The following is a 27,201-nucleotide window of genomic DNA, read 5'->3' as shown; positions in this document are numbered from 1 at the left end:
ACCTGTTCTCAAAAATTTTAATCCGACCCCCCCCCAGTTGTCGATCTGCCTGCTAGCACCCCCAACCCCCCTTCCTGTTGGCAATCTGTCTGCTTAGCCCCCCCCCTCCCAGTGTAGGGGGCCCCTGCACATCAGACCCCCCCATCACACACATATATATTAGTTCCTCTATGTACCAGGACCCCCCCCCCCCACCACCGCACATTCGTTCCTCTCTGTACCAGTACCGGCGCCTAATAGAGTACCGGAACCTCTTTTGGCCCACTTAAAGCACTGAACACATCCTAGATCTGAATTAAATATTCTTCTGAAATACTTTGTTCTTTACATAGTTGAATGTGCTTACAACAAAATCACACACAAAAAAAAATGGAAATCAAATTTTTCAACCCATGGAGGTCTGGATTTGGAGTCACACTCAAAATTAAAGTGGAAAAACACACTACAGGCTGATCCAACTTTGATGTAATGTCCTTAAAACAAGTCAAAATGAGGCTCAGTAGTGTGTGTGGCCTCCACGTGCCTGTATGACCTCCCTACAACGCCTGTGCATGCTCCTGATGAGGTGGCGGACGGTCTCCTGAGGGATCTCCTCCCAGACCTGGACTAAAGCATCTGCCAACTCCTGGACAGTCTGTGGTGCAACGTGACGTTGGTGGATAGAGCGAGACATGATGTCCCAGATGTGCTCAATTGGATTCAGGTCTGGGGAACGGGCGGGCCAGTCCATAGCATCAATGCCTTCGTCTTGCAGGAACTGCTGACACACTCCAGCCACATGAGGTCTAGCATTGTCTTGCATTAGGAGGAACCCAGGGCCAACCGCACCAGCATATGGTCTCACAAGGGGTCTGAGGATCTCATCTCGGTACCTAATGGCAGTCAGGCTACCTCTGGCGAGCACATGGAGGGCTGTGTGGCCCTCCAAAGAAATGCCACCCCACACCATTGCTGACCCAATGCCAAACCGGTCATGCTGGAGGATGTTGCAGGCAGCAGAACGTTCTCCACGGCGTCTCCAGACTCTGTCACGTCTGTCACATGTGCTCAGTGTGAACCTGCTTTCATCTGTGAAGAGCACAGGGCGCCAGTGGCGAATTTGCCAATCTTGGTGTTCTCTGGCAAATGCCAAACGTCGTGCACGGTGTTGGGCTGTAAGCACAACCCCCACCTGTGGACGTCGAGCCCTCATATCACCCTCATGGAGTCTGTTTCTGACCGTTTGAGCAGACACATGCACATTTGTGGCCTGTTGGAGGTAATTTTGCAGGGCTCTGGCAGTGCTCCTCCTGTTCCTCCTTGCACAAAGGCGGAGGTAGCGGTCCTGCTGCTGGGTTGTTGCCCTCCTACGGCCTCCTCCCTGTCTCCTGGTAGCGCCTCCATGCTCTGGACAATACGCTGACAGACACAGCAAACCTTCTTGCCACAGCTCGCATTGATGTGCCATCCTGGATAAGCTGCACTACCTGAGCCACTTGTGTGGGTTGTAGTCTCCGTCTCATGCTACCACTAGAGTGAAAGCACCGCCAGCATTCAAAAGTGACCAAAACATCAGCCAGGAAGCATAGGAACTGAGAAGTGGTCTGTGGTTACCACCTGCAGAACCACTCCTTTATTGGGGGTGTCTTGCTAATTGCCTATAATTTCCACCTGTTGTCTATCCCATTTGCACAACAGCATGTGAAATTGATTGTCACTCAGTGTTGCTTCCTAAGTGGACAGTTTGATTTCACAGAAGTGTGATTGACTTGGAGTTACATTGTGTTGTTTAAGTGTTCCCTTTATTTTTTTGAGCAGTGTATAAACTTTATTTAACTTTTTGAACTGAACGTTTTTTTGCTTACCGGTGTTTTTTTTTTTTTTGTGTTTTTTTTTTCCTTTATAGGACAAACCTCTGCTTCCCCATGGGACAATGTGCAAAGCGCAAATCGCCCAAAGATGTGGCGAAGTACATTATGCACTTTATCCCAGGTGAAAGGAGAGGTTTGCAGCAGCTGTGAGTAAAAGGGCCCTAATAGCCCTGTGTGCCTGTCCTGTGAGATGCAATCCCTATGCTAAGTGTACCTGTGTGTGGTACTTCCGGAAACACTCCCCTAAGCATAGGGCAGGGTGGTCAGGGCAGTCAGGACAGAAATAGCGGGTGTCACGCCTTATTCCCCTCCTGCTACAGACACAACATCTTTTTCGGGGTGACGGTTGGGTTGAGGTACCAGCAACGACATTGGGGAAATGTCGCTCGTGTAGACGGCTCACTACACTGGTGGTTGGGGCCACGGAACCTTCTGGATACAGGAGGTTCGCGATGATCTCTTGCTGAAATTTGAGGAAGGATCCCGTTCTCCCAGCCTTACTGTAGAGAACAAAACTATTATATGCAGCCAATTGAATCAAATATACAGACATCTTCTTATACCAGCGTCTGGTGCGTCGAGAAACTAAATAGGGAGCCAACATCTGGTCATTGAAGTCCACCCCTCCCATGAGCGCATTATACTAGTGGACTGAGAGGGGCTTTTCAATTACACTGGTTGCCCGTTCAATTTGTATTGTCGTGTCTGCGTGAATGGAGGAGAGCATGTAAACGTCACGCTTGTCTCTCCATTTCACCGCGAGCAGTTCTTCGTTACACAAGGCAGCCCTCTCCCCCCTTGCAAGACGGGTGGTAACGAGCCATTGGTGGAAGCCCCGGCGACTAGGTCGCACGGTGCCACAGCAGCCAATCTGTTCTAGGAACAAATGCCTGAAGAGGGGCACACTTGTGTAAAAATTGTCCACATAAAGATGGTACCCCTTGCCAAATAAGGGTGACACCAAGTCCCAGACTGTCTTTCCACTGCTCCCCAGGTAGTCAGGGCAACCGACCGGCTCCAGGGTCTGATCTTTTCCCTCATAGATCTGAAATTTGTGGGTATAGCCTGTGGCCCTTTCACAGAGCTTATACAATTTGACCCCATACCGGGCGCGCTTGCTTGGGATGTATTGTTTGAAGCCAAGGCGCCCGGTAAAATGTATAAGGGACTCGTCTACGCAGATGTTTTGCTCAGGGGTATACAAATCTGCAAATTTCTGGTTGAAGTGGTCTATGAGGGGCCGAATTTTGTGGAGCCGGTCAAAAGCTGGGTGGCATCTGGGACGGGAGGTGCTGTTGTCGCTAAAGTGCAGGTAAAGCAGGATGGTCTCAAAACGTGCCCTGGACATAGCAGCAGAGAACATGGGCATGTGATGAATCGGGTTCGTGGACCAATATGACCGCAATTGATGCTTTTTGGTTAGACCCATGTTCAGAAGGCCCAGAAAAGTTTTTAATTCGGAAACTTGGACTGGTTTCCACCGGAAAGGCTGGGCATAATAGCTTCCCGGGCTGGCGGCTATAAATTGAGTGGCATACCGATTTGTTTCTGCCACAACTAAGTCCAAGAGCACCGCAGTCAAGAACAGCTCAAAAAATCCCAGTGCCGAACCGATCTGAGCTGTCTCAACCCGAACTCCAGACTGGGCGGTGAAAGGGGGAACTACAGGTGCGGCTGAAGTTGGGGACTGCCAATCAGGGTTTGCCAGCACCTCAGGGACTCTAGGGGCTCTACGGGCCTGTCTGTGCGGTAGCTGCGACGGGGTAACTACTGCACGTGCCACCGTACCAGCTTCAACTGCCCTTCTGGTGCTCGCCACTTCACCATGTTGTACGGCAGTGCTGGTACTAGGTCCAGGGAGGGCTGCGCTGCTGGTGTATGCCTCACCACGTAATCCGACAGCGCCAGCCCCACTCTGCTGCTCTTGAAGCGGATCCTGCGCAACCTGTGGTCTAGCAACAAGGGGCCGGGTACGCCTGGTGCTGCCAGGGACCTCCACCTCCTCGTCCGAACTTTGGGTCAGAGAGCCACTGCTTTCTACAGGTTCATATTCTGACCCGCTAGATTCGTCAGATGAGGGTTCCTATTCCTCATCCGACTGGGTAAGAAGCCTGTAGGCCTCTTCAGAAGAATACCCCCTGTTTGACATTTGCACTACTAAATTTAGGGGTATTCCCTGAGACTACCCAAGAAAAAAAGCAAGCCTGTCTTACAAATGGGAGGCTAGCGAAGTACCAGAGGCCGCTGCGATTGATAAAAAATATCAAAACTGATTTTTTTTTATCGCCGCGGCGCTTGCAAAGTGATTGTGCAGTGATCAAAAAAAATAATTTTTTTGTCACTGCGGCGGGGCGGGCGTGGGTGAATGCACGTGTGGGCGACCGATCAGGCCTGATCGGGCAAACACTGCGTTTTGGGTGGAGGGTGAACTAAGGTGACACTAATACTATTATAGATCTGACTGTGATCAGTTTTGATCACTTACAGATACTATAAAAGTACAAATGCTGATTAGCGATACGCTAATCAGCGAATCAGTGACTGCGGTGCGGTGGGCTGGGCGCTAACTGACGCTAAACTACCTAACCAAGGGACCTAAACTATCCTAAAACCTAACAGTCAATACTAGTGAAAAAAAAAAAAAGTGACAGTTTACACTGATCACTTTTTTCCCTTTCACTAGTGATTGACAGGGGCGATCAAGGGGTGATCTGGGGGCTAAGTGTGGTGTTGGGTGTACTCACTGTGATGTCTGCTCCTCTGCTGGAACCAACCGACCAAAAGGACCAGCAGAGGAGCAGAGAAGCCATTTAACACCTTATATTTCTAAATATAAGGTGTTAGATTGCTTCGGATTTGATTTTTAAAAAATCAGCAACCTGCCAGCGACGATCATTGGCTGGCAGGTTGCTGACGAAATACTCCTTGAACTTTTGCCGGCCCGCGATGCGCATGCGCGGGCCGGCTTTGAGCGAAATCTCGCGTCTTGCGAGATGACGCGTATATGCATGACTCTGCGCTGAGCTGCCGCCTCCGGAACGCGATCCTGCGATAGGCGGTCAAGGAGTTAAGTACACATGTCCTTAAGTACCAGGACATCATGATGTATCGGTACATCATATAGTTGTAAGCCATGTAGCGGGGTGGGCTACCCAGGATACAGCGAAGTCACAGACAAGGAAAGCGACACTGACACCAGCTTTATATGCAAGAACAGAAACTTTGCTTATGCAAAAAGTAATATCACAAACATAACCAAAACAATGCAAACATGCATAGAAAAAACGCTATATCCCGGACCCACAGTCAATGTCCCTGCCCACTGGACAGGCCTAGCCGATGGCAGACACAGCAGGGCCTGCAAGTCGTGCTGTGCCGCTACAGAGGACACCCCTAGCCGGTGGCAGACGCAGCAGAGCCTGCAAGTCAATAACTGCGCTGCAGTCCATTACAGAAAAGCCTAGCAAAACGATATAATCCTAACTAACTAACGCGAGGCCTAGGCTAGTCTGTTACTTCAGGCGCCACACAATATATTACAATCCGTAACCGGGTGCACTGACCTGCGTCCGTTCTGGGCCCGAGGATGCAGCCTACCAGGGATGGCCACCAACCTCTCAGCAACCGTGCAACCTTGCTTGATGATGAGGCCTTCTTGTCCACACACTGAACTGGTCTTCCTGGGACAACCTCTCTTTCAAAAGAGCTTGATTCAGTAAGGGTATAACAGTTACTCTCCTTCTTTTGAGTGTCCATTAACTGCCGGCCATCTGCAAGCCAGGATGGAATCAGATTCAGTCCCTCACAGCACAATCCTTCCACCATGCCAGATCAACACTTCCTGCACTGTCTGGCACACACAGCATGAGTCATCATCTGTTTTGCATATTCAAATCCCAGAGTGTGCTGGCTGTAGCTACAAAACAGTGGCCTCTAGTGCCCGGAATGCCAAATGACAGTTTCAGTACAAACATTATGCAGAAATAGCTGTTTCACAATCTCACATGTCCCCACCAGGTTAAGCCTCATCTGCCACTTCTCTGCCCAAGCCTCCAATCTCTCCCGATCCACCTGTAGCAGTATACTAAAGGAGGGCAACTAAAGTAATAAGTGGTAGGCAATTAAGAGTGCCGTATTTGTGTGAGGGGAGGCGGGGCTTTCACTATTTAAACCTGGCTCTCCTGCCCCCACTTGTCGGTTCGAACGCTTTCGAATCGGCTCGTGCGTTGGCTATCCGTTCCAGAGAAGTTGCGTGTCTCTTTGTTAGTTCGCGTGGTCGGGTGCGTCGGGCTCATCGCTGCGGAGAATAGGTAGGCCGGGTGGCTGCCCACCCGTCTCATTTATTTATGTTATGTGATTCTGCCGAGCGTTGCCGTCTGTCCCCAGCCGCACCTGTGTCTGCCCCGCACTTTCCGCTCCTGGTCACCCCTCACCTATGGCTCCTCTGCGGCGAGTTGCACTCATGCCATCGCGCGCAGCGTTCACGCCGCTCACCGGCTTCACAGGGCGGCTTACTGGCCTTCGGCGCTCCAGCAGGTTCTTGTCTCAAGAGAGGGCGACAACTACAGGCCATTCTGGTACTGCAGTCTAGGAACTGGGCTACTTGCTCAGCACTAGTTCTAGGCACACTGGGGCAGACATCAGTTGTTAAAATAAAATAAAAAATATATATATATATATATATATATATATATAAATAAAAGGAGTGGTTAAGGTGAAAAGGGGGAATTACATGTACAGAGGCAGAGCGACATAATTAGCAACCACTGGTTTGTCAGCAGCGTCTCCGTTAGGATTGCCACTACGTCGCGTGCACGTAGCCTGGCCGCCCATACGGTACGTTGGGAGTTAGTGGGTCGGTTTCGGGGCGCAGCCACGACAAGCTGGTTGTTAGCTAGGGAGCAGTTGCGTGGGTGAGGGGTCACTCAGCTGGGGTTCGCTTACTCACTCACACGTCTGTCCTTGTTTTTTCAGGTCCGCAGGTGCTTGGCTACTTTGCGATACTGCAGGGTTTGTGGCTGTCATGGCCGCCGGGTGAGTCAGGGGTGGTGCGCATGCGTGGGCCACCCCTTTACTCCTGCGTGGGCTTGGGGGACTGGGTATGGTGGCCTATCTATGCTCAGGCCGCTGACGCATGTCTTGCAGGGTGGCGCCTACAGTCATGGCCTTTGGGTGGGAAGTTGGCATAATAAAAAAGAAAAAAAAAATATACAATTTTTTTCCAGGTCTGTCACTACAGACTCGTTATAAAGCCCTGCCACGACTGCAGGCATTAGTCTGTCACGACTACAGACTCGTTATAAAGCCCTGCCACGACTGCAGGCATTAGTCTGTCACGACTACAGACTCGTTATAAAGCCCTGCCACGACTGCAGGCATCAGTCTGTCACGACTACAGACTCATTATAAAGCCCTGCCACGACTGCAGGCATTAGTCTGTCACGACTACAGACTCGTTATAAAGCCCTGCCACGACTGCAGGCATTAGTCTGTCATGACTACAGACTCGTTATAAAGCCCTGCCACGACTGCAGGCATCAGTCTGTCACGACTACAGACTCATTATAAAGCCCTGCCACGACTGCAGGCATTAGTCTGTCACGACTACAGACTCGTTATAAAGCCCTGCCACGACTGCAGGCATTAGTCTGTCATGACTACAGACTCGTGATGTAATACTACCACGTCTACAGGCGATGATCCGTTACCGCTACTCTCGATGTAGGGTCCCCTCACGACTACAGGGGCTAGTCGGTCACGTCCACAGACTCGGTTGCACTCCTGTTTTGACCACAGGCACTTGGTGGGCATCTACGGGAAGTCGCGACATGCACACGGGTCAGCCACGGCCTGGGAGGTCAGCCTTCAGGGTCACAAATTGGTCCGGTCAGGCCTCAGTCTCCCAGCCGGTTCCAGTCACAATAACCAGCCCCTAGGTGAGGGGGGGCACTCCCGCACCGGCGCACAATGCCAGGGAGCTGTGCGGTTCCCCACGCGGTATGGGTGCCCAGGCCATTTTTTGGAAATCTGACCAGTGTCACTTTAAGTGCTAATAACTTTAAAACGCTTTGACTTATCCAGGCCATTCTGAGATTGTTTTTTCGTCACATATTGTACTTCATGACACTGGTAAAATGAAGTCAAAAAAATACCTAATTTACCAAAAATTTGGAAAAATTAGCAAATTTCAAAGTTTCAGTTTCTCTACTTCTGTAATACATAGCAATACCCCAAAAAATTGTGATGACTTTACATTCCCCATATGTCTACTTCATGTTTGAATTATTTTGGGAATGATATTTTATTTTTTGGGGATGTTATAAGGCTTAGAAGTTTAGAAGCAAATCTTGAAATTTTTCAGAAATTTACAAAAACTCAATTTTTAGGGACCAGTTCAGGTCTGAAGTCACTTTGCGAGGCTTACATAATAGAAACCACCCAAAAATGACCCCATCTAAGAAACTACACCCCTCAAGGTATTCAAAACTGATTTTGCATACATTGTTAACCCTTTAGGTGTTGCACAAGAGTTATTGCCCTGACTCTGCCGTTTACAGAAACACCCAATATGTGGCCGTAAACTATTGTACGGCCACACAGCGGGGCGTAGAGTGAAAGGTGCGCCGTTTGGTTTTTGGAAGGCTGATTTTTATGGACTGGTTTATTTACACCATGTCCCATTTGAAGCCCCCTGATGCACCCCTAGAGTAGAAATTCCCTAAAAGTGACCCCATCTAACAAACTACACCCCTCAAGGTATTCAAAACTGATTTTACATATGTCGTTAACCCTTTAGGTGTTGCACAAGAGTTATTGGCAAATGGGGATGAAATTTGAAAATTTCATTTTTTTGCCTAATTTTCAATTTTAACCCATTTTTTCCACTAACAAAGCAAGGGTTAACAGCCAAACAAGACTATCTTTATTGCCCTGACTCTGCTGTTTACAGAAACACCCCATATGTGGCCGTAAACTACTGTACGGCCACACAGCGGGGCGTAGAGTGAAAGGTGCGCTGTTTGGTTTTTGGAGGGCTAATTTTGCTGGACTGTTTTTTTGACACCATGTCCCATTTGAAGCCCCCCTGATGCACCCCTAGAGTAGAAATTCCAAAAAGTGACCCCATCTAAGAAACTACACCCCTCAAGGTATTCAAAACTGATTTTACAAACTTTGTTAACCCTTTAGGTGTTGCACAAGATTTAATCGAAAATAGAGACACAATTTAAAAATTTCACATTTTTGGCAGATTTTCCATTTTTATATTTTTTTTCCAGTTACAAAGCAAGGGTTAACAGCCAAACAAAACTCATTTATGGCCCTGATTCTGTAGTTTACAGAAACACCCCATATGTGGTCGTAAACCGCTGTACGGGCACACGGCAGGGCGCAGAAGGAAAGGAATGCCATACAGTTTTTGGAAGGCAGGTTTTGCTGGACTGTTTTTTTTTACACCATGTCCCATTTGAAGCCCCCCTGATGCACCCCTAGAGTAGAAACTCCAAAAAAGTGACCCCATTTTAGAAACTAAGGGATAGGGTGGCAGTTTTGTTGGTACTAGTTTAGGGTACATGTGATTTTTGGTTGCTCTAGATTACACTTTTTGTGCGGCAAGGTAACAAGAAATAGCTTTTTTGGCACGTTTTTTTGGGGTTATTTACAACATTCATCTGACAGGTTAGATCATGTGGTAATTTTATAGAGCAGGTTGTCACGGACGCGGCGATACCTAATATGTATACAATTTTTTTTATTTATGTAAGTTTTATACAATAACTTCATTTTTAAAACCAAAAAAATGTTTTAGTGTCTCCATAGTCTAAAAGCCATAGTTTTTTCAATTTTTGGGCGATTATCTTCAGTAGGGTCTCATTTTTTATGAGATGACGGTTTGATTGGCACTATTTTGGGGTGCATATGACTTTTTGATCGCTTGCTATTACACTTTTTGTGACGCAAGATGGCAAAAAATGGCTTTTTTTACACCGTTTTTATTTTTATTTTTTTACGGTGGTCACCTGAGGGGTTAGGTCATGTGATATTTTTATAGAGCCGGTCGATACGGATGCGGCGATACCTAATATGTATACTTTATTTTTATTTATGTAAGTTTTACACAATGATTTCATTTTTGAAACAAAAAAAAATCATGTTTTAGTGTTTCCATAGTCTAAGAGCCATAGTTTTCATTTTTTGGGCGATTATCTTGAGTAGGGTCTCATTTTTTGCGGTATGAGATGACTGTTTGATTGGTACTATTTTGGCGTATATGCAACTTTTTTGATCACTTTTATTACCTTTTTTGGGAAGTAAGGTGGGCAAAATTTCAATTTTCTCATAGTTTTTATTTTTTTATTTTTATGGCGTTCACCATGCGGGGAAAGTAACATGACCGTTTTATAGATCAGGTCGTTACGGACGCGGCGATACCTAATATTAGGGGTGGGCGGTATAGGCGATATGCAATATAAATTTGGGCCACGATATGGATTTTTGCCATATCGCCTATATCGCCGTAGTGCGATATGACCACCTGAATCATTACCCAGAAGCTTCTTTTGGCCTCCCGACTCCGCAATACCGCTGTACTAGCCAGGGCCGGCGTGCGCACAGCGTCAGGCCGCTTTGCTGACGCTGTGTGTGACGTCAGTGAGGTCCCGCCAGTGCTGGAAGAAGACGCCACACCGCCCGCGGACTCCATTAGCCAGCCGCTGCCGAGCACCCTGCAGGAAAGGTAAGTTTTATAACAGCTGCTCTCGCTCTTGTAGGGGGACTGTCTGGGACTCTTGCTGGAGGATCGAGAGGGGGACGCTGGACTCTGGAGGATCGAGAGGGGGACGCTGGACTCTGGAGGATCGGGAAGGGGACGCTGGAGGATCGGGAGGGGGACGCTGGAGGATCGGGAGGGGGACGCTGGAGGATCGGGAGGGGGACGCTGGAGGATCGGAGGGGGACGCTGGAGGATCGGAGGGGGGGGGGAGTGGATAAGGAATGGATGGCCATGGGGGCTGATGCTGCAGTCATGCAGTGATCATCTTATGATGGCACTGAGAGTCTGAGACCATGCTCTCTGAATGTATAGCAGGGGAGGAGACACATGAAGTCTGATGATGGCAAATGCCACATTATCTGATGGCACTGGCTCACTGCTGGGGGACACATGTCTGATGGCAAATGCCACATGGGGTTGTTGAGCTCAAGTGTGATGGCACTGACTCATTGCTGGGGGACACATGTCTGATGGCAAATGCCACATGGGGTTGTTGAGCTCAAGTGTGATGGCACTGACTCACTGCTGGGGGACACATGTCTGATGATGGCAAATGCCACATGGGGCTGATCTGATTGCACTGGCTCAAATGCTGAAGGGGGGGGGGGGGGGGCATGTCTGATGTGTCCCCCAGCAGTGAGCCAGTGCCATCAGATTAGCCCCATGTGGCATTTGCCATCAGACATGTGTCCCCCAGCAGTGAGCCAGTGCCATCAGATTAGCCCCATGCCCATGGCATTTGCCGTCATCAGACATGTCACCCAGCAGTGAGCCAGTGCCATCAGATTAGCCCCATGGCATTTGCCATCATCACACAGTCTGATAGATGATGGCAAATGCCATGGGGCTGATGGCACTGGCTCTGGGTGACATGTCTGATGATGGCAATTGGCAAATGCCATGGGTCTGTCTGACGCTGACTGACAGCAAATGGCATTGGGGTGATGATTTGCTATACTATTACCACATAAAAATATTGTTTTTAAAAAGCAATTAGCAATACGTTAGCAATAGTTTAAGAGACGGTTTGTCTTATTAGAGACGAGTACTCGATTGCTAAAATTAGGGTTGTCCCGATACCGATACTAGTATCGGTATCGGGACCGATTCCGAGTTTTCTCGGCGGTACTCAGCCGCCGATACCCCGCCCCGATACATAAATAGAATACTTTTTTTTTTTCCCGCAATGAATATTTTTGCGGCCCGGCAAAGATGCAGCATCGGGAGAGAGGAGGGGCTGGAGTCCGTAACTATGGGCGGGGCCCGGTGCAGTCACTGTACTCTTACACCGGGCCCCGCCGCTCACCAAAGTATTTATAAACGTGAATCCTTATCCTGTTATTAAGTTGAACTAACGCTGCCCTCTCCCATGTTCCCATGTTCCCCTGTATCCCCCTGTAAGCTTCAATAGCAGGCAGAGCAGACGGCACCAGTAACGTCACTCACTGACGTAGAGCGCCTGCTCCGCCCACTTTATGAATGAAGCAGGCGGAGCAGACGCGCGACGTCAGTGAGTGACGTTACTGGTGCCGTCCGCTCTGCCTGCTATGGAAGCTTAAGTAAGTGCTGTGGGGATACAGGGGAACATGGGAGAGGGCAGCGTTAGTTCAACTTAATAACAGGATAAGGATTCACGTTTATAAATACTTCGGTGAGCGGCGGGGCCCGGTGTATTGGGGGACACTGTTATGAGGGGGATCTGTGGATGACATATAGCAGTGTCATCCACAGATCCTCCCCATAACAGTTCCATCCACAGATCCCCTATAACAGCACCATCCACAGATCCCCCACCAAATAACAATGCCATCCTCAGATCCCCCCACCCCATAACAATGCCATCCACAGATATCCCACCCCATAGCAGTACCATCCACAGATCCCCATAACAGTGCCATCCACAGATCCCCCATAACAGCACCATCCACAGATCCCCATAACAGTGCCATCCACAGATCCCCCATAACAGTGCCATCCACAGATCCCCCATAACAGTGCCATCCACAGATCCCCCATAACAGTGCCATCCACAGATCCCCATAACAGTGCCATCCACAGATCCCCCATAACAGTGCCATCCACAGATCCCCCATAACAGTGCCATCCACAGATCCCCCATAACAGTGCCATCCACAGATCCCCATAACAGTGCCATCCACAGATCCCCCATAACAGTGCCATCCACAGGTCCCCCATAACAGTGCCATCCACAGGTCCCCCATAACAGTGCCATCCACAGATCCCCCACATGACAGTGCATCATCCACAGATCCACAGATCCCCCAAAACGGTCACATGACATTTAAAAAAAGTATCGGTATTCGGTATCGGTGACTACTTGAAAAAAAGTATCGGTACTTGTACTCGGTCCTAAAAAAGTGGTATCGGGACAACCCTAGCTAAAATAATCGTTTCCTGCAGGCGCCCTATATGTCATCAAGATCAACTTAAGTTGTGCCTGTTTTGGTCAACTTCATGGAGGAGCTTACAGCATGTGGGGAGGAGGAAGAGGAGGAGGTGCTCATAAAGAAGACCGGTGCGACGTCTGTCATATGGACCTGGTTTGGGTTTAAGAAGTCTGATGTGGAGCAGAAAAATATAATCTGCAAAGTTTGCCGTGCGACAATAATAGCAAAGAGAGGGAATACAACCAATTTGTTTCATCACCTCAAAATGAAGCACCTTTTGGAATACCAAGATAGCCAAAAACTGCGCCCTCCTCCACAAACGGCCAGTCAGTCTAGTGGAAAGAAAAAAGGTGGCCCTGCCCACCAGCAGACCGATATTGTGAAAGCATTTTCTAAAGGCACTCCGTATGACAAAAGAAATCGGCGGTGGATTGATATTACAAATGCCATTACCCTATACCTGTGTAAGGACATGGTGCCGTTTCTTACAGTGGAGAAACGCGGCTTTCAGAACATGATTAAGACACTCGATCCACATTACGAGGTACCTAGCCGCAAATACTTTAGCCAAACTGAAATGCCCAAACTGTATGACAAAGTCCGTGAGCAAGTAAAGAACGAACTCCGGAGCATAAAATACTATGCAACTACTACGGACTTGTGGTCAAGTCGCACAATGGAGCCTTACATTAGTCTCACAATCCACTTCATCAATGACGAGTGGAAGTTGTGCAGCAGATGCCTACAGACATCTTATTTTCCCGAGGATCATACGGGTGAACTGATATCTCAGGGATTGAAGGAAGCGCTCGAGTCATGGGGACTTATACAAGTCTGCATAACCACCGACAATGGCGCAAATATTGTGAAAGCAGTGGAAATTAACGGCTGGACAAGACTGCAGTGCTTTGGTCACAGGCTCCACCTTGCCATAGGTAGGTAGACGTTTCTTTTAGTCCTAGACTAGTTACATTATGCACTGGGGTTGATGTGCTAATGATATCTTCCAATTTTGTCCTTAGAGAGAAGTGTGAAAGACGCCCGTGTTGAACATGCCATTGGCAAATGCAAGAAAATATGTATGTGCCTTTTCTTACGCTTGGAAAAGGAAGAGAGAAATGGCTAATGCCCAGGCTGAGCTAAACCTGCCTCCTCACCGCCTCATCACTGAAACACCAACAAGATGGGGGTCTCGACAGCAGATGATTCAGCGGCTGCTCGAACAAGAGAAGGCCATATCACAGGTCCTGAAAGCAGACCGGAAAACCAGGCACCTGGTACCAACTTGGCAGGACATTGATGTGTTAGAATCTATGAACAAGACCCTCAGTCCCCTGTTGGAGTTTACAGATGCTCTGTCTGGAGAAGAGTATGTGAGTGTGTCGACTGTCAAACCTGTGCTCCACCTTCTAAACACCACAGTTCTTCCTCTAGCTGATGACGACATTGACACAGAACTGATGAAGGACATGAAGACAGCCATCCTCAAGTATTTAAATGAGAAGTACTCGGACGTTGCAACTGATGACCTCCTGGATATGGCCTCCTTGGTCGACCCACGCTTCAGATCATCATATATAGCAGATGACCGAAGAGAGTTCATCTTCACAAAGGCAGCAGCATAAATTCAGGCACTGCTAGAGACGCAAGCTGTGTCTGCCACAGAGTCATCATCACCATCACACACAAGCACAGGAGCTGCTGGAGAAGCCCAGAGAGAACCCAAGAGGAGTAAACGAAGTCTGGGCAGCTTTTTAAAAAATGCATCTGCTCAGCCTGGCCCAGCTGCCCTCACTGACAGAGAAGCGATTAAAATTGAGCTTAAGAGTTACCTGCAGGCACTGGATGTAAAAGGAGAAGCTGACCCACTGGAGTGGTGGAGGTTGCACCAGGCTAATTTTCCCAGGGTGGCAAGCCTAGCCAAGAAATATCTTTGCATTCCTGCCACAAGTGCCCCTTCAGAAAGGGCATTCAGCACCAGTGGCAATATAGTAACATGCCACCGATCTGCACTGAAGCCCGAGACTGTGGACAAACTTGTGTTCCTGGCGAAAAACCTTGGCTGAAGTGCATTATGTAATGACAGGACCCCTCAGGAGGCGTGCAACGCTATACTCCTGTATTTATTATCTCCTTATTGGCGACTCCAGAGGACCTGAGCGTTACTTTCGCACCCTCACTGAATAGTTTTATTGAAATTCTACTTTATTGATATTGATATATCCTTTAAAATCACTTAGTGTTAGACAAGGAAGTGGAACTCAAAAATGTGATTAAAATTACTCAGGGAGTTCAGGTTATAGGGAAGGGACGTGGCCTCCCTGAGTAATTTTAATCACATTTTTGAGTTCCTTGTCTAACACAAAGTGATTTTAAAGGATATAATCAATAAAGTCGAATTTTAATAAAACTATTCAGTGAGTGTGCGAAAGTAATGCTCGCTCAGGTCCTCTGGACCAATAAGGAGATATTAAATGTAATGACGGCACGCAAGGCTGATGCTCAGTCGCACTCGCACTAGATATTGATTTGCAAGTTTGCAATTTGTTATATATTTAAAGGGAACCTGTCCTGTCATCACCTTTATGCTGACCTCACTGACCGCAGCATAAAATAATGACAAAAATTCTGATTTCAGCGGTGTGTCTCTCATTAACTAAAAGTAAGTGGTTGCTGAGAACCAGCATCATAATCATTGTAGCCCAGGCCTTGAAAAGTCAGATCTACCTGAGAAGAGTCCTGGTTATTATAATCTCCTGCTCTCTCACCCATCTGCTGATGATTGGCAGTTCTCTCCTAGAGAGAAAGGGAGAAAACTAGGTAGAAGCCTGTCGGTCATCAGCAGGTGGGCAGGGAGAGCAGGAATTTATGAATAACCAGGACTCTTCTCAGGTGGCCGGGACTCTTTTCCAGGCCCAGTCAGCAATTAATGTGATGGTGGTTCTCGGGCAACCACTTACTTTTAAACTATGCAGACTGATGATGAAATCAACTCACCTGTCTCTACTTTATGCTGCTGTTAGTTTCGGCAGCATAAAGTTGATGACAGGTGTCAAGTTCCCTTTAACAGTTTACCGTTAAGAAACCTGTTGAACTTGAAGGCTTTTTCGTTCAAATATGTGCAACTTTTTATTTTTGTGCAATATAAGTAAGGGCTCGTTCACACATCACCGTTTCTCCTTTCCGTTCTCCAGCTCCATTAAGGAGCAGGAGAACGGAAAGGACGGATTCTGCAGATAACTGACACACCTAACTGAGCGTAACGGAGCCTAAGGACCCCATAGACAATAATGGGGTCCGTTCCGTGTCTGCTCAGAACATGATTTTTTAGCGGAGACTAAAGTCCTGCATGCACTACTTTTGTCTCTGCTCAAAAATCATGTTCTGAGTGGACATGGAACGGACCCCATTATTGTCTATGGGGTCTTTAGGCTCTGTTATGCTCAGTTAGTGGTCAGTTATGTGCCAAATCCGTCCTTTCCGTTCTCCTGCTCCTCAACCGAGCCGGAGAACGGAAAGGAGAAACGGTGATATGGATGGAGGGGAATTTTTAATTGGTCAGGGAGACCACAATTGTCTCTAGGTTAATACGTGCTACTAAATGTATCAATAAATTGTATATAAAATTTAACGTTTATTTGATACTCTTAAAATTAGATGCCTAGAACTCACATATTAAAACTATCAGTGGTGCCAGCCCTGTTGCAATATATCTTATATTGTATCATTTTATATGTGCTTATTGACCACTGGGGGGCCCGCACTCAATTCCCTTTAGTAGTTCCTGCTATCACGGTTCAGCAGTGATCATAGTTGTTACATAGTGCACTGTTGTTGCCACAGTGTACTTCTCTAAGCCTCAGGCTTTTTTCCAATATGCTGGTAGATAACAGCCCGTTCCCCTGAAGACGCCAAGATAGCTTGGTGAAACATGTCGGGGGGCAGAGTGTGTTAAATGTGGTTTTAGGCAGCGAGTGCCCTGCCAAGTATAAGCAGTACATGCTAGTTATCAATCAGCACACTGGGAAGGAGCCCGCTGTTTAGAGCAGTATCTGTGGGAATAACAGATAGCAGGAACTACTAAAGGGAATTGAGTGCGGGCCCCCCAGTGGTCAATAAGCACATATAAAATGATACAATATAAGATATATTGCAACAGGGCTGGCACCACTGATAGTTTTAATATGTGAGTTCTAGGCATCTAATTTTAAGAGTATCAAATAAACGTTAAATTTTATATACAATTTATTGATACATTTAGTAGCACGTATTAACCTAGAGACAATTGTGGTCTCCCTGACCAATTAAAAATTTCATATGCAAAGTCTCAATACGTGCTAGTGGGTCGTATGTAATTTTCATGGATGGAGGGGAGCCTAAGTAATCAGGATAGGAGGAAGAAATGTGATGTTATTTATTATTTTACATTTTGCAATTTGCACTTTATTTTCAAGAAACTTGTGTTTTACTAACACTTCATCTTTACATTGTTTGGAAAAAGATGTGTTACACAATACACATTAAAAATTTCTTGCAAAGTTTATTAATTTGCATTTTTTGTATACATACAGAAGAAAATATTATATCGCAATATATATCGCATATCGCACATGATTCAAATTATATCGCAATATAGATTTTAGGCCATATCGCCCACCCCTACCTAATATTTGTAGTGTTTTTTTTTTTTTTTTTTTATTCAGTGATAAATGTTTTTTTTTTAATCTTAACTTTTTTCACTTTATTTTATTTTTTTGACCCAGACCCACTTGGTTCTTGAAGATCCAGTGGGTCTGATGTCTGTATAATACAGTACAGAACCCTATATAGGGCTCTGTACTGTATTTTACTTACACTTAACAGATCTATGCTTTTAGCATAGATCTGTTCAGCACCATGGACAGCAGGACGCCTGAGCAGGCGTCCTGTTGCCATGGGAACCTTCCCCGTCTGCCACAACTTCGCAGATGGGGAAGGGTAAGCACAGGGCTGAGGGGGGCTGTCGGGGGGCTCTCTCCCTCTCCATCGGGGGGCTGCAAAGGCACAGCAGCCCCCCGATGGAGAGGGAGGGAGCTCCCTGACCGATGACAGTTAACTTTTTCCATACAGCGGTCCGTATGGACCGAGGTATGGAAAGGGTTAAACGGCTGACATCTGCACAGATGTCAGCCGTTTATACGGTGTGCTGGCACCCTGGTATAACCCACTAGAAGCCAACGAATTTTCAAGGGGAGATGGGCGAGGGATCGCGATCCCGCCTGCCACACCGCCCGCCTCCGGCAACGCCCCCATCCCCGCCCAACGCCCCCACCTGTACCCCTGCGGTTTGCTGCGATTGTCGACACGGGGGGGGGGTCATGACCCCCCCTGGCGTTGTGACAGGATGCCGGCTGAATGATTTCAGCCGGCATCCTGTTCAGATTAACCCCTGGGGCACCGGAATGCCTATTTAAAGTTAGGACGTACCGGTACGTCCTTAAGGACTCGGGAAATAAGGCGTACCGGTACGTCCTATGTCCTTAAGGGGTTAAGTGGTTTATAGTTTAGAAGGGAAAGAAAAAAAAAGAAAAAATTATAATTATAATCCGCAATTAGAGTCTCTCACGCATGGCTTCTCCGTTTTAGGTTTACACATAGGACTCCGCCATTAGAGTCTCTCAAGCATGGCTTCTCCGTTTTAGGTTTACACATATGACTCCGCCATTAGAGTCTCTCACGCATGGCTCCGCTATTAGTCTCTCACGGATGGCTTCTCCGCTTTAGGTTTACACATATGACTCCGCCATTAGTGTCTCTCACGCATGGCTTCTCCGTTTTAGGTTTACACATATGACTCCGCCATTAGAGGCTCACGCATGGCTTCTCCGTTTTAGGTTTACACATATGACTCCGCCATTAGTCTCTCACGCATGGCTCCGCTATTAGTCTCTCACGCATGGCTTCTCAGTTTTAAGTTTACACATATGACTCCGCCATTAGAGGCTCTCACGCATGGCTTCTCCGTTTTAGGTGTACACATATGACTCCGCCATTAGAGTCCGAGCACAACTGGAATGGGTGGACCACAGTATAGTGCAGTGTAGCCTTGCAGTGGGATGAACCTGGACAGGCCACCATTTTCCTGTATATGGGGGTGGGAGCATCAAGGCAACTGCATATATCTGTGCACTTGGTCTTATAGCGTCTCATATTAAAAATGAGAATTGTAAGTGTCGGGCTTGTTACAGATCCAGTGTTTATGAGAGTAACAGAAAGCGCTGGAGATGCGACCGATGTTCACAAGCGCACAGTCCGAAACGCCGATCATCAGGAACCTAGAGGTGAAGAAGAGATAATGACAATGTAAGAAGTCCACAATTCTGCCCACGAGCTGCAGCTAGATCTCACCTAAATGTAAGTTCCCATCATATAAAGTGATGGAATTTCTCTAGGAGGTCAGTTTTTTATGATCGGTGGCGGGCTGACCTCTGGTAAACCCCACCTGCTCCGAGAATGAATGGTCTGCTGTGTTGATGTAGCCCCCTCACGGCTGGGGAGCTGCTGTGCAGAGAACTACGCACGGTCCCATCCAAGTATACGGAGCAGAGTCCCCGCACGGTCAGGAGAGCTGCAGTCAGCGCTGCCGCCCCTTCATTCTCAGGATTGGGGGAGGTCCCAGAGATCGGACCCCAACCATTCATGAAATGATGGCATTCTAGCAATACGCCTTCACGTCTGTAAGTAACCAGTTTAAGGTCTCAGGCACATGGCTATGTTACACCTCTCTTTTCTGAGCAAAGCCATAATACGCTTTCCCTTTTAATACATGGGGTCTTAAAGGGGTTGTGCTACCATTAAATTTACTTTGTTACAAAAATGTTCCAGTGGTGAGATATTCTCTTCATTTCATAATAATAGCGCCTCCTGGTGTTTGATCTAAATAGTAATGTGCACATCCACCTACTGAGGTGGTCGCACATGCTCATTTCCATCCTTCAACGGCCACCATCATATCTACCGTAAGAAGCTGTGACAGTTTTACTGGCCATGTGGGATGCACATTTTGCGCATCAGTATTTTCCACCCTTTGTTAGAAATGTTGATTCTTGTCCGCAGGGCAGGGCCATGGAAAGGACATATGGATGCGGAGAGCACATGGTGTTTCCATGGGCTTCCAGGTCCGTGTCTGCGCACCGCAAAAGATAGGACATGTCCTATCTTTTTCCGTATGTTGCGGATCATGAGCCTATTCAAGTCAATGGTTCCACACAGCAGCACGAAGTTTACAACATGGGTACGGCGTCCATACGGTCGTGTGAATGGGCCCTTACCTTATGCCGTCTTATATGCAAGGGCCTGCTTTGGCTGCTGTTGGACCAGGATTATATTTTTACCTAGACCCACATTTTTAAGTTCTGACATATGTTTGAAACCACTTAGTATTTGTGTGGTTTGCATCACAATTACTTTTATCCTCATTTATTCATTTTCAACAGAGGGAGGGAGCCCGATGGTAACCAGACGCCTTACGCAGGCATCTGGGCTTGCCATGGTATCTAAGCCTGACATGTCCTGCCAGAGGTGGTAGCCTGATTAGTTTCACTGACAATACACTATACAGTGTATTGCAGTGTATTGTATAGCCATCAAACTCACTGGATCTTCAAGAACCAAGTGGGTCTGGGTATAAAAAAATCGTCAACTTCATCCCGCAAAAATGAGCCCCTATCGTTAGGATATTCCCCCATTGTCCGATAAGTGAGGGTCCTACCGCTGGGACCCGCACCTATGTCGAGAATGGAGCCCCAAAAGTGGTGGAGGGCGCACTGTGCATACGCAGCTGCCCTCCATTAATTTACTTTAGGGCCACCGAAAATAGCCGAGAGCTAGCTCAGATATTTCTGTCGGGCCCATAGAAGATTATGGGAGCGTTGGCCGGTCATCCACGGTGCATCCCCATTCACTTCTATGGGGAGAGCACTTGGTAGTGGCCGGACCGGAGTCATCCAGCCACCACTTTGTGGGGCTACGTTCCTGATATAGGTGCGGGTCCCAGAGATATGCCCCCATTGTCTGAGATGAGACAACCTCTTTAGAGCCATGACTGCTCACAGAGAAATCAAGCGTTTCATGCGCAGAACACCAGGAGCCATGACACAACAATCCGGCAAGATGGCGCCGCCAAAGCTATGTGACCCGCTAGCCTATGCCGAAGATGGCTCAGAGGTAGAAGCATACAGCGAACAGGAGGACTCCTGCAGTGGAGATGACCAGGTTATATCCAAGTCCTACCTTAAATCCTTGTTGACGAGTTCCCATGAACCTGTGCTCCGCGAACTGAAAGATATAAAACAAGACCTGCGTCATATACACTCTAGAGTTGAGGCTCTTGAAACTTCCCAGGCTGCAGTGGTTCAGTTTAATACAGCAGTCTCCCATAACTTAATGTCTGCCAAGCCCATGTAAACTACCTTTACTCCTTAGTAATCAGGGGTGCCGAAATAACTTAAGACTTAACCCCTTAAGGACACAGCCATATTTCACCTTAAGGACCTTTTTGCAAATCTGACCAGTGTCACTTTATGTGTGAATAACTTTAAAACGCTTTTACTTATACGGGCCATTCTGAGATAGTTTTTTCGTCACATATTGTACTTCATGACACTGCTAAAATGGAGTTAAAAAAAATCATTTTTATTTACAAAAAAAATACCAAATTTACCAAAAATTTGGAAAAATTTCCAAATTTCAATTTCTCTATTTTTATAATAGTAACTCCAAAAATAGTTATTATTTTACATTCCCCATATGTCTACTTCATGTTTGGATCATTTTGGGAATGACATTTTATTTTCTGGGGACGTTACAAGGCTTAGAAGTTTAGAAGCAAATGTTGAAATTTTTTAGAAAATTTCTAAAACCAACATTTTCAGGACCAGTTCAGGTCTGAAGTCACTTTGTGAGGCTTACATAATAGAAACCACCCAAAAATGACCCCATTTTACAAACTACACCCCTAAAGGTATTCAAAACTGATTTTCCAAACTTTGCTAACCCTTTAGGAGTTCCACAAGAATTAATGGAAAATAGAGATACAATTTCAAAATGTCACTTTTTTGGCAGATTTTCCATTTGAATCCATTTTTTCCAGTTACAAAGTAAGGGTTAATAGCTAAACAAAACTCTATTCATGGCCCTGATTCTGTAGTTTACAGAAACACCCCATATGTGGTCGTAAACTGCTGTACGGGCACACGGCGGGGCGCAGAAGGAAAGGAATGCCATATGGTTTTTGGAAGGCAAATTTTGCTGGACTGGTTTTTTGACACCATGTCCCATTTGAAGCCCCCCTGATGCACCCCTAGAGTAGAAACTCCAAAAAAGTGACCCCATTTTGGAAACTACAGGATAGTGTGGCCGTTTTGTTGGTACTATTTTAGGGTACATATGATTTTTGGTTGCTCTATATTACACTTTTTGTGAGGTAAGGTAAAAAGAAATAGCTGTTTTGGCACCGTTTTTATTTTTTGTTATTTACAACATTCATCTGACAGGTTAGATAATGTGGTATTTTTATAGAGCAGGTTGTCAGACGTGACAATACCAAATTTTTGGTTATTTGTTTAAGTTTTACATAAAGCATAAAAAAATATATATATATATTCTGAAAGCCACATTCTGAAAGCCATAGTTTTATTTATTTTTTGGGCGACTGTCTTGTGTAGGGGCTCTTTTTTTTCAGGATGAGATGGTTTGATTGGCACTATTTTGGGGTGCGTATGACTTTTTGATCGCTTGCTATTACACTTTTTGTGATGTAAAGTGACAAAATATGTCTTTTTTTACGGTATTCACCTGAGGGGTTAGGTCATGTGATATTTTTATAGAGCAGGTTCTTACGGACGTGGCGATACCTAATATAAAGACTTTTTTTTTAATTACTTAAGTTTTACACAATATCAGCATTTTTTAAACAAATAAAATGATGTTTTAGTGTCTCCATATTCTGAGCCATAGTTTTTTTTAGTTTTTGGGCGATTGTCTTAGGTAGGGGCTCATTTTTTTTGCGGGATGAGGTGACGGTTAGATTGGTACTATTTTGGGGGGCATACGCCTTTTTGATCACTTGGTGTTGTACTTTTTGTAATGTAAGGTGACAAAAATGGCTTTTTTTTTACACCGTTTTAATTTTTAATTTTGTTTATGGTATTTATCGTATAGGGTGGATCATGTGATATATTTATAGAGCCGGTCATTACGGACGCGGCGATACCCAATATGTGTGTGTGGGGGGGGGGGTTCTATTTTTTATTATAAAATAAGGGGAAAGGGGCGTTTTTTTTCCTTTTTTTTTCCTTTATAAATTTTATTACTTTATAAATTTTATTTAAATCATTTTTTTTCACACTTTTTTTTTCTTTACTTTATTTCTGATGTTCACTTTTGGGGGTCTGATCCCCTCTGCAATGCATTACAATACATCTGTATTGTAATGCATTGCCTGTTAGTGTATGACTCAGTGTCTGAGGCTGAATCTCCTCGGCTTCTGTAGAAGGCAGGTCCCGTTGCCGTGCAAGGCATTGGGCAGCCTCTTCACGGCATCGGGCTGCCTTCTGAGACATCGAGTCCCCGCCACAGCAGTGCGGGGACTCGATGGGCTCACTCCAACCCCTTCTATGCCGCGTTCGCTGATACGGGGGGGGGTCGCTGATACAGGACCCCCCTCTGATTGATTTCAGCAGGCACCCAGTCCCGAACACCGCCCGCCACGCGGCAGTGATCGGAAATACACAGGGCGTACCTGTACGCCCTGTGTCCTTAAGTACCAGGACATTTATGGTTTTGTATTAATTGAAATAAATACCTTTACTTGCGGGGTAAAAGTGCAGGGGGGCACAGCGGGGCGTAGGAGCGATATAAAAAAAAAAAATTCGTGCAGGGTGGCAGCATCAGCAAGTAAAAGGTATTTATCTCAATTAATACAAAACCATGAAAAGTCCTCTTTAAAGGCATGCCTGAACCTGTCACATCTGAAGCCCTTATGCTAGCCCTCACCACCTTCTTTACTGCTCTGTTGGGTCAAGAGACAGGAGATTTAACCATGGACCGGGCACATAGGGAGCTGAGACTCCCACCTAAACCTATGAAACACCTCGAGAGGTTATCTGCGGGATGATAAGCTTCCACACTAAAGAACAAATCTTGACAGCTGCACCAACAGCCTCCTCCCTGGAGTGTGAAGGGTCTACCATTTACCAGGACTTGTTCCCTATGACCCTGAGCAAGAGAAACTATTTACGTCCTTGATTAGAAAGCTTGCGGAGCAGAAAGATCACATATCGATGGTTGCATCCATTTGGGCTGTTAAACAATACACCAGACAGAAAGATTGTGATATGGGCATTTGCTCATCTCTAATAGATCTATGAAACTTTGAATATTGAGGCACTGGATATTCCGGACTTTAATCTGGCATAAGACATTGCTTTGTTGCCGTCATTACCCCTGATCACCCCCTAGACCCGTTACCTCATCCAGACAGCAGGGAGGGAGGCATTTCCCTGGAAAGATGACTCCAAGAAGACTTCAGCAGCCTGTGGATGACAGACCTGACACCACCTGAACAACTTGTCCATTTATTTGCTACGGGCCCTACTACTAAGGGTGTGTTCTAATGGAATTTTAGGATGGAATGCAAAAAGTAAACCTTTAAAGAGGCATTCCGTTTTGCTCTGTCCTAATACATGTCTATGGGCACAAATAACGTTTCTGTTTTGTTCTGTCGACAGGACTTTTTTTCCCATCATGCATAACGGAAGAAATCGGAACCATTATTTGTGCCTATAGACATGTATTAGGACAAACAAAACGGAATGTCTCTTAACCACCTGTTTTGCCCAAGCTCAGCTCGGGCAGAAGTGGAGGAGTGGCTGCTTTAGCTGCTGTTATCTCCTGAATAGTAGCAGCTAGAAGCATGGAACTGGTCTTGTTTGAAAGTTGACATTCATACAAGACCACTATGACAGCTAATGTTCAAGCAACAGAGGAGTTATCACTGTAAGAAATCGATAGTGTAATCCCAAATGATCACAGCACTCAGCAGTAGTCTGGCTTATTTGAGGGTGCTCGTCAAGGTTCTGTTCCTGACTCCACCTAAGGATCCGCACTTGTAATATTTATACAATTAGACAGCACTCCAACTGGTAGATATGCTAATTAGTGTATTTATTCAGCCGGACATGATGGTGCACAAACAATACAACGTTTCGGGCTAAAGGAAAGCCCTTCATCAGGCTGGTGTACAAAAGAGAAAATAGGAGGCAAATCAGTCCATAATTTCGAGACATAATACATATATAAATATAGGTATCACACTAGTAATTTCATATATAAACAATGGTGGTTAGAGATGGCCTTGCAGTTCGCCCAGCAGTTGTTTCGCGGCGAGCTTTGCTTGTCCTGCGGTTCGCCGAACGGGCGAACATATGGCGATGTCTGCCGGCCGGCCCCATATTATTTTACATTGTAAAGAAATTTGACCCATGACACATCCATCAGGTGGTACAGGACAGCCAATTGAGACGTTTCAGCCCATGGACACCCCCCTACCTTATAAATAGACCTGATCTGGCCACCATTTTACATTCAGTGTTTTGCCAGTGTAGGGAGAGGTTGCTGTGTGGAGCAGGGACAGGCTGTTAGGGACACCAAACTCTAGCTAATAGGGCCACAAAAGTCCTTTTAAGGACTGATATAGGTGTGCTATCGACAGGTGTGACTTACTGAGGGGTGTGATATAAAATACACCTGACCTAAGAGAGAGTCACAAGAACCACCCTATACATGCACATCCAACACTAACCAGGTATTAAAATATATAAAGTTTATTAGACACACCAACAAACACATTTAAAATTGTATACAAAATAAACAGCGTGTTGGTATAAGAATGAATGTCACCGACATACAGAGTCCACTGAGCGTCCACTGAGTAGGGACATACAATATAACCAAGCTATACACAATATGCACCTATGAACAGCATAGAGAAAATGTCAGATAAGGTAAGGCCACTAAAAAATAAAAAACAGACCACAATGGGGTCAAATAACAGGAGCCAAAACCTGTGTGGAGAGCTGGTGCATTGGACCTGAATGAATGAGAAACGCCCAACGGCGCAGTAGGGCTTCCTCAAGGGTCTGCATTTGTATTGTGCAGCAGTTGTGTGCGGCTCTGCTGCGATACTGCAGCTACACAGAGTGCCAAACGCTCTTGGTACAAATAATTTCTACTGGTGTGATATACCAGTTGCCCCCCCAAAAAAGTGATTGAGGCAGGGGTGTTATATACCAATTATATACTATCTACACAGTGCATTTGGGTAGTGCAGTGATATCCAAAGACCGAATAATCTACCTCCAGCCACATACTTACTTGTTCTTTTCTGTCCGGTGAATGAATAATTGTTGCGGCCCCGGAGGAATTCAACACCAGTGACGATCGGTGGAGAGGATAAACAAGGCCCGCATTAAAGTTAACAGGGCGGTGGGAAAATTCGTGTCACGGAATGGGGCGGTTGTGGTAGGGCATTTTGAGTTAGAGCCTGGAGTGGGTGAGTTTTGGAGGGTGGACGGAGTCCACCTCAATGCAGTGGGCATTGATCTGTGGTCGTTAGGTCTGCAAGGGGGGATCGAGCGAGCTTTGGGTGTGTGGAGGGGCGCGCAAGCTTGAGGTAGAAGATCAAGTTGCGCATCTGTGGCGGTAGGAGGTCCTGGAAGACAGTGCTAGGGCTTGGTGTTTGTGGATGGGAGGGCCTCAATTGGTGGGGCTGGACTCCCAGGGTTGGAAAGTTGGTTGGTTTCAGTGGGGTGTCCATCACTCGGTGTCTCCGAGCTGGAGTGATACGGCTGGAGGCAAGGTGGATTGAGCCGGGTGTTTGGTGCACCAGCTGAAAATCGGGGCTTCTAGGACCTCCTTCGTCAGGTCTAGGTATATAATATATACCGGGCGTTGCTAGTACGCCGGTGCGAGGGGGGGGGGGGTTGAGTCGGTATCGGTGCAGACCCAAGCGGGGGGCGAGGAGGAGCGGCGGAAAGTGGATGACTCGGCGCAAGGGGAGGTATATGTCTGTTTCGAAGGCCCATTGTGGGGACATTTGAAGCAGGAGGCGAAAGAGCGTATTTGGAAGGGGGAG

General features: G+C 46.6%; 1 protein-coding gene across 1 annotated transcript in view; it reads right to left on the bottom strand.

Moving 5' to 3' along the window:
* LOC121005470 (C-type lectin domain family 2 member D-like) overlaps positions 1–27,201 on the bottom strand; it is a 173,806-nt gene that overhangs the window by 111,801 nt on the left and 34,804 nt on the right. Inside the window, exon 6 of the mRNA XM_040438239.1 lies at positions 21,300–21,344. Within this exon, the coding sequence (XP_040294173.1) occupies positions 21,300–21,344 (45 nt within the window). The remainder of the gene's footprint in view (positions 1–21,299; positions 21,345–27,201) is intronic.

This window comes from Bufo bufo, chromosome 6 (assembly GCF_905171765.1).
Source record: "Bufo bufo chromosome 6, aBufBuf1.1, whole genome shotgun sequence".
Lineage (NCBI taxonomy): Eukaryota > Metazoa > Chordata > Amphibia > Anura > Bufonidae > Bufo > Bufo bufo.
This window is presented reverse-complemented; position numbering and strand designations above follow the sequence as displayed.